At 35.8% G+C, this 8,657-nt stretch overlaps 1 protein-coding gene across 8 annotated transcripts in view; it reads right to left on the bottom strand.

The window, feature by feature from the left end:
- Nucleotides 1-8,657, bottom strand: part of Uggt2 (UDP-glucose glycoprotein glucosyltransferase 2) — a 259,231-nt gene that overhangs the window by 147,391 nt on the left and 103,183 nt on the right. For 7 of the 8 annotated variants that reach the window (XM_029558882.1, XM_029558884.1, XM_029558886.1 and 4 more), the window contains 3 exons: nucleotides 1,833-1,952; nucleotides 969-1,054; nucleotides 383-518 (listed from right to left, as the gene is read on the bottom strand). In XM_029558882.1, coding sequence (XP_029414742.1) covers nucleotides 383-518; nucleotides 969-1,054; nucleotides 1,833-1,952 — 342 coding nt within the window. The remainder of the gene's footprint in view (nucleotides 1-382; nucleotides 519-968; nucleotides 1,055-1,832; nucleotides 1,953-8,657) is intronic. The other variant, XM_029558883.1, reaches the window with a different exon arrangement.

The raw sequence follows: 8,657 nt of genomic DNA, 5'->3' as shown, positions 1-8,657 counted from the left end.
TTATTACTTCCTACAGAGATGAGTTGTTATCTGTTTACTGTGTGAACATCAATTACTCCATCATGGTCAGAAATTAAATTATATTTTCACATTCTCAATACTCATCTATCAAATATTAAGTATATAACATATTTTAAAACCTTAATTTTACAAGATAGATGTAACACCATGGTCTAGTCAGCTTTCCATTACTATAATACAACAAGTAATACATTTGACTTTAAAAGTCACTATATATTTTTTTTCACTAAAGAGTTGTAGGAAATAGTTTATCTATACTAACTCCCATGATTAATTTTATATATGCTAAAATGATATAATAAATCTAGTGATACAAGAAAATTATTCAATCTAAGAAATTTTATCTAGTGCATAAACTCACATGTATCATGGAAACAAATGCTTCTGATACATCATGTTTTTCTGCAATATAATTGAAAGCTCGCCAAAGAGCAACTCCAGCATCTTTTGTTCCATCAACTTCATTATCCGTATTAAGAATGAACACAAAACCAATTCTGGGAAAAGGTGAATAAACAATGTTACAACTATCTTTTGAAACACAATTAATTGCTACTTTAAAATATTATACTATAACATCTAGGTAGAAGGAATGTATAGCTAAGAAAAGAACAGATATTATTTTAATAGTTTGATTTTAATTCCTATTCACCAAAATCCTCGTAGCTATTACAATCCTGCAAAATGTCAGACACACTCTGGTGGTCCTAATGAGTTTACAGAGTGATCAGATTATTCCCTCAGAAAGTTAACAGATATGTAAGAATATTGGTCAGCTTTGACTAATAAGAGTTCACATAAAGGTATATGATACTTCACAACCCAAGTTATGTTGTTAGGCATGAGATCTGTTGCTTTGAATTTTACATTAACACTCTCTGAAACACAATATAAGCAGCACTAAATTTAATTTAGCTGACAGTTTAATAATATAAATTTACAATTACCTAAGAGGAATTTCATTATAATAGAAAAGTTCCGCCAAACTTATAAAATCCAAGGTATATTCTTGAGCAGGATCAATAAACAGAACCTAGAAGAATGAACACTATAACACTTCAGAATTTTCATGAAATTCAAATTTAATCTAATTTCTGTAATTTAAAGCATGAAATACAAGGTATAAATCTTTAAAAATTCCTAGCAAGTCTAAATAATTTTAAGGCACAAGAAATTCATAATTTATAAAATATAATTACACATGGAATTTTAAAAAGATTAATGATCTTCTTTGTGGATGCACAACATAATATATTTATGTTATACAAAGTGAAACACCTCATTCCAAATGTTGTCTTTTCTGTGAAAATGGTAAAAAAATAAAAAACAGCATAAACGTCACAGTTTCCTGAAGATTATTATAGATTTTATTTACTATGTGAAAAACAAAACAAACAACCCCACCCCAAAGCCTTGTGTTTCTCTACACATTTCAAAATTCCAAAAATGTTGTTTGGATGTTTAGAATTGCAATAAGGAATCAATAAGCATTTGTGAAAAATATGGTATTTATATATTTTCTTGATCAGTAAACTTCAAAATATAGCACAAGGAAAAAATGATGCTGTAACTTTCTTTGATGTAATGTAAAAAATACTGGTATTATAAAACTACATTAAAGCTGAACAATAACCAACAAATAAGTAACATTACTGGCTTCTTAATATCCTTTTAGCCAAGCCATCTCAAGCCTGCTGCATCAGGCAAGTACTTCCTTACAACTTGAGAGGCCTACGTACCAAAAGACAAGTATAACAAAGGAATGTCATCTTTGTAAGAGAAGGGCATAATAATCAAAATGTAAAACTTACCAAATTATGAAAATTACGCCTTATGGAAGGTATTGTTCCATGTAATACTGGCTTCAGAAATTCCCAGCAACTTGTAGGCCAAGTAACATATAAACCATCATTTTCTAAATCATTAATCCACTAGAAAAGAATCCAGAAGTCTGTGAAAGCTATATTAAGGTTAACAGTCAAATCATTTTCAAATCCAAAATTTCTTTACTGTGTTAAATCTCAGCTAAAAACATACACAGATTTTCTGTATTTCTGATTAAATATGAAAGACAGCTGAATATCCTCTATTTAAGGACTACATCACATACATTTTATACTTCCATAGTCTCACGGTAAGTCACCCATTAAAATAATTATTTTCCGTCAAGTGTTTTTCATTTTTCTTATTTTATGTGTATGACTTTTTGCATGCATGTATATAAATGCAGTGTATATGTAATGTTCCATGCACATGGAGGTCAAAAGAGCGCATCAGATCTCCTGGACCTGGAGTTACAGGAACCCTGAGAGAAGCAGGTTAAGAGGAAAGTTCTACTTTTATTTCAATTTTATCCTGGGGAACATTTTCAAACTTGCACCCTAAAGGAAGAGAGCTCAGAAAAGTCATATTGGGATGGAAAATTAAAGTTAAGGATGTCAAACTGCTATGACATTTTTTTTTTTTTTTTGAGGGCATAAGAGGGTCTAAGAAGGAAACTGCAGGGAAGAACACAGTCATAGAAATATCTCTGAATTAATTTTCTGACTCCTAACCTACATATACTCTGATGACTTCCCCCCTCAAAACACACACACACACATACACACATACACACACACACACACACACACACACACACACACACACACACACACAGGGAAAAAGAGATACCATGAAAAAGACTGAGGCCAGAGTTCAGAGCAAAGTTCAGGTGCTAAATACCATGTTCTATCATTGGAGACTCAGGCAGAGCCAGATGCTAAGAGTAAGACAGAAAAATACACAGCCCTACAGAAATAACTGAGTATTCAGCCTTTGAGGTCACAGACCAAACCATAACTTTGCCTTTTGTGAATTTCTGGCTCATATATAACATGCACATATGGAAACACACACACAAAACTGTCATAGGCTGGACATAGTAGTGCATGCCTATAATCCCTGAAATAAGGTAGCTGAGGGAGAATTATGAGGTTAGCCTGAGCTACATAGTGAGGCCCTAAGAAATAAATGACCCAATCTGTCATGAGAAAAGAAAATACTGGAATGCTTTGAGAAATAGGACTTTGAGAAGTTCTGACATCTTCTTTTGTTGCTTGTGATTCTGGTATGAAACTCAAGCCTGACTTTGGTGAGTTGAAGTTTGATTCTTTTTGTATTATTGATTTAGCTTGGTTGCTTTCTGATTGGGTATGAAAAGTTAGTTGGTCTAGGCTTCAGATTTTCTCTTTTGATTTTGTATTGGAGGGACCACATGGATCTAGGCAGGGTACTTGCTCTCCAGGAGAGTGAAGTAGCCCTGGTTAGTTGGGCACACTTCAGTAGCCTCAGAGGAATAGGGCCAAGGTTCAAGGAAAGGAGATAGGAAACAGATATGCTAGTCTCTACTAGCCAGGGTAAGCCCTGGAGAGGTGGGTGGGAAGGATAGGGGATGGTCCCAAAGCAGGGGGATGGGCATGGGAAGTTTGGGCAGCTCAACCCAGGAAGCCAGGTCAGGCACTCCCACAGTCTTAAAAGGACAGGTATGCGAGGGGAGGTGATGGGACAAGGAAGTGCAGGCCCCTACTAGCCATCTGGGAAGTCTGAGCCCTGGGGCAGTGGGAGGGACTGAGAGAGTCCCAAAGCAGGGGGCAAGTTCTGACATTTTCTTTTTTAAAAAATATTTTTATTTATTATGTTTATGTATATGAGTGTATTGCCCGCATGTAGGTAGGTGCACCCATGTTGTGCAATGCCTCCGGAGGTCAGAAACAAGCTTTGGATCCCCTGGAACTGGAGTTAACAGCAGGTTGTTAGACCCCATGTGGGTGCTGGGAGTCGAATATGGGTCCTTCTGCAAGAACAGCCAGTGCTCTTAACCATTGAGCCATCTCTCTCCAGCCTCAAATTCTAACATTTTTAATGGCATCTTGAAGACTACGTTGATGCACTGGGATTCACACATATCAAGGAAAGATACGTTAACGCTGCTCTCACTTCTGACTTATTCTGAAACTCTGTGTAAGCACAAATATGTAAAACTAAACAATATAATCCTAAATAAGCAATGAGTCAATAAAAACCACAAGGGCATTTAAAAGGCCCTTTAAAACTAATAAAATATAGTAAAACTTAGGGAGCAGCAAAAAACAAGGGTTATTTATAGCTACATATACATACATTGAAAACTAAAGAAGCCCCAGCCCTAGCTGAGGATCTACTGGCAACTGATAGCTTCTAGGAGACAGAGAGTCAGTTTTCCTTAAGGTGTGACCCCTGACCAGACTCTAAAGGATAGATGTACACCCAAGAGCATTTGAGGGACAAAGATTAAACTCAATAGACTTTTAAAAAAGAAAAATAAACATAAGACATGAAATTGAGGGTAACTGGGTGGGGATGAAGAGGACAGAGGGGTCTGAATGTGATCAAAATACATTGTATGAATTTTGTAAGAATCAATAAAAATATTTTTAAAAAGATCTCCAATCAATGACCTAGCTTTTCACCTTTAAGAAACTAGTAAAAGCAGGGCTGGAGAGATGTGTCAACAAGTAAGAGCACTCACTGCTCTTACAGAGGACCCGGATTCTAATCCCATCACTCACATGGCAGCTAACAACTGTCCTTAACTCTAGTTCCAGAGGATCTGACACCCACTTCTAACCTCCACGGGCACTGGATGACACAGGTGCACTTACATGCAAGCAATACACTTATACACAAAAATGAAAATAAAAAAAGAAACTAGAAAAAGCAAAGCAGACTAAACTAAAAAGAAAGCAGCAGCAACAATAATAATTAGTATGAAGATAAATGAAGAACAAAATGGTAACTACAAAAGGAACTAAAAACTGGTCAAGAACAAACTTGATAAAAGTCTACATGTATGCTGAGGATCAAAATCAGGTCCTCATGCTTGCATGGAAGTATTCACCAATTGAGCTATCTCCCCAGTCCTTGATTGCTTTACTGAAGGCTTTGTCTTGTTTTACATTGATGCTCTACCCATGAGCTATATCCCTAGCAGTTACTGATGGTCTTTTCTTTACTCTTTATTATGCTTTTTTCCCCCAATGTGTATTTTTTATTGAATTTTTGTGCTACTAATCCCAGCACTTATGAAGTAGAGACAAGTGTATCCCTGGGGCCGCCTGGCCAACCTGTCTAGCCTCTTCGGTGAGCTCCAGATTCAGTGAGAGAACCTATTTCAAAAAAATAAAATGTAAGGAGAAAGAATGCAGAAGACATCCAATGCTGAATTCTCTCTCTCTCTCTCTCTCTAAATGAAAAGAGGCACAGAGACAAATACAAAAAGCAGCAATTAAAATAGTTGAGGGTGGCTTCCTTTGCAAGCAGTAGTCATGAGTGTAAGGTAGGTGAGGTGGAAGACTACTATTCTTTGGAAAACATTGGCTTTTAAAGACTATGTACATGCATTATTAAATTAAGTTTTAAACACACACACACACACACATACACACACACACACACACACACACAAAGTTCACCAGGATTGACAAAACAAAACACAACCAAACCAAACCAAACCAAAAAAGAAAAATAAGAGAGGGAGGCAGAGGGAACACTCAAATGCCAAATCATGAATACACTAGGCAAATTGCTGACTGCACTAAGGAATATAAGAAAATACTCTAAACAAATTTGATAATATGAAATAGAAAAATTATAAGAAATATTCATTAAGAAAACAGAAATAAATTTAAAAAATGAAAAATAGAAAATCTGAACAGATCTTAAAAGAGGCTGAATCAATAAATATCTCCTAACAAAGAAGTCAGGAAGAGATGGCATCATTGGTAAATTCTTCTAAAGACTGAAGGAAAAATAACACCAATTTTCAAACTTAACTAAAAATTAGAGGCTAATAATACCAAAGACAGAAACACTAGTATAAAACACAATAACTCTTGAAAGCAAAGACACAAAATACACAAAATGAATTTCAGTATTTCAATGACTATCAATCATGTCAAGGAGGATTTCTCCCAGAAATGAAAGACTGGGTTAACATATGGAAATCTATGTAAAACATCATATCAATAATGAGGAAAATTATAATCTAAATAAACAAGAAAAAATTGAGAAGATTTAATGCCTTTTTCATGATGAAAACAATCAATAAATATGGAACAGAAAGGAGATTCCTTATCCTGATAAATAACATCTAAAAAATCAAGTCAACACCATATTTAGTGGTGTAAAATTGAAAGCATTAAATTTAATCAAATTAGTACAAAATTTATATGTAGAAATCTAGTCCCAATCTACCTGCCCACCCACCACACATCTCCAGGTTGCCTGGAGTCTGAACCCAAGCAGCAGAAAGTGACCTATAGCTCCAATCCAACTGTCCATGCCCCTAGCAGCCATCCAGCCAACTGTGCTGCTCTGGAATACTGAGGACCAGAAACCCCAAGTAGAGACCATTAGACCAAGGCTGCCTGACTGGACCCCAGCAGCCACTCTATCCATCATGCCACACTAGGACCACGTGGAATCCAATCTAGAACAGTTGAGTAGCCCTAAGACTGAACACCAAGCACCACTCAGCTGGTCCACAACCTGATAAGGTAACAGCAAAGGTCCAAACACCCACTCAACTAAAGTGAGATCAGATATGCATATTAAGAAAAAACACCCATGACATTAACTCCAGATGGTGAGGGCCCATAACAGCAACCAATACAAACAATATAACTGAGACAATATGCATCCTCCAGAAGTTAGCACATCCATGGGACTGTATCCTGATAAAACCAGCTAAGCTAATGCACAAGACAATAATTTCAAGATAGCAATTATAAATATCTTCAAGGAACTCAAGGAGGGCATGAGTAAAAGACTAATGAAGACTGCAAAAACACAAATAGTTGGATGAAATAAATAATTCAAGACATGAAATTAGAATTTAATAAGATACAGACTCTCTGGAAAGCCAAACCGAAATAAACTTGAAATGAGAACTCAGGAAGTCAAACAAAAAGCTCACAGAAAAGCCTTAAAAATAGACTGGATTGCTGGGTGTGGTGACACACACCTTTAATCCCAGCACTCGGGAGGCAGAGCAGGCGGATCCCTGTGAGTTCAAGGCCAGCCCGGTCTACATAGTGAGTTCCAGGTCAGCTGGGGCTACAGGGAGACCCTGTCTTAAAAAGACCCAAAAAAAAAAAAAAAAAAAAATACAAGGGAAACAGGGGAGGGGGATTACCCACAACAAATCACTAGTCTTTAAAGGAAAACCACAACACTCTTCAAAGGAAAAATACAAATCAGACAATCAACAATGTAATACAATGTCCAGTATCCAAACTAAATTATTTTGATATATCACAGTGAAAGATTTATCGTCCTCTTTTTTTTTTTTTTTTTTTTTTTTTTTAAAAAAAAAAAAAAAAAAAAAAAAAAATAGACTGGATCAAGTGGAAGGGAGTAAAAGAGAATATATCAGGCCTTGAAGACAATGTAGAAGAAATGGATAACTCATTCAAACAAAATGTTAAATCTAAAATAACCCCTTTTCTACAATGACCCCCAAGTTATACTGAAAAATTGAAAAATATTCAGTAATTTTTAAAAATCTAAAATAACCCAGTAATAGAACATGCAGTAACTCTGGGACAAGACAAACCGATGAATCAGAGGAATAGAAGGAGGAGAAAAAAACCCAAGCCAAAGGCATAGAACCATATTTTCAACAAAATCACAGAGGAAAATTTCCCAAATCTAAGGAAAAAGATATCTATCAAGGTACAAAAAGTATGCAGAACACCAAATACACAGGACCAGAAAAGAAGCTGTACATATCATATAATGATCAAAAAGTAAACTACAGAACAAAGAAAAGATATTGAAAGTGGTAAGAAAGAAGATCAAGTCACATATAAAGGCAGGCCTATCTGAATAACAGCTGATTTTTTCAACAGAGACTATGAAAGCCAGAAAAGCTTGGATCGATGTCATACAAGTCATGAGAGAACATAGATACCAGCCAAGACTACTATACCCACAAAACTTTAAGTTGTAATCAAAGGAGAAAGATAACTTTCATGATAAAAACATATTTCAGGAACTTAGGTCCACTAAACCAATCTACAGAGGATATTGGAAGGAATACTTTGGTCTGAAGAAAAAAACACATCAAAGAGGAAACAAGAAATAATTCCAGAAGAGTTAAACAATAGAGGTCTAAGAAAATATCACCACTGCAACATAACAGTAATTAATAAACACTGGTGTACTGAATGTATTAGGAATTTATTAGGAATTTAGAAATCAGAAATTAAAGATGAATATTAACTCTGTAAACTCTGAAACCAAACTGAACATTGCTGTGACACTGTGTGAAATAGATAAGTAGATAAGAAGCTAAGTTGTAACCCAGCAACCAAACAGAACCTATGTGAGTTGAGTGTCTGTGTGTTGGTGATAAGTGACCACAGGGTGTGAGCCATATCTCAAGAAACCACTGAAGTTACTGACGTAAGTCAGAAGGACCCCAGCCAAAAAAGAAATGTATAAAATCTGGCAGCTAAAAAGATTCTTTTGATGCTTGGCCACACGAGACTCTGAATCCGTGGGCCTCATCCCGGCACATTGCCCAAAACCTGAGACCGCTACCTGAAGCTCTGCCC

Source organism: Nannospalax galili, unplaced genomic scaffold, assembly GCF_000622305.1.
Source record: "Nannospalax galili isolate Female #2095 unplaced genomic scaffold, S.galili_v1.0 scaffold528, whole genome shotgun sequence".
In the NCBI taxonomy this organism is placed as follows: Eukaryota; Metazoa; Chordata; class Mammalia; order Rodentia; family Spalacidae; genus Nannospalax; species Nannospalax galili.
The sequence above is the reverse complement of the archived record's forward strand: the minus strand, read 5'-3'. Positions and strand labels throughout refer to the sequence as shown.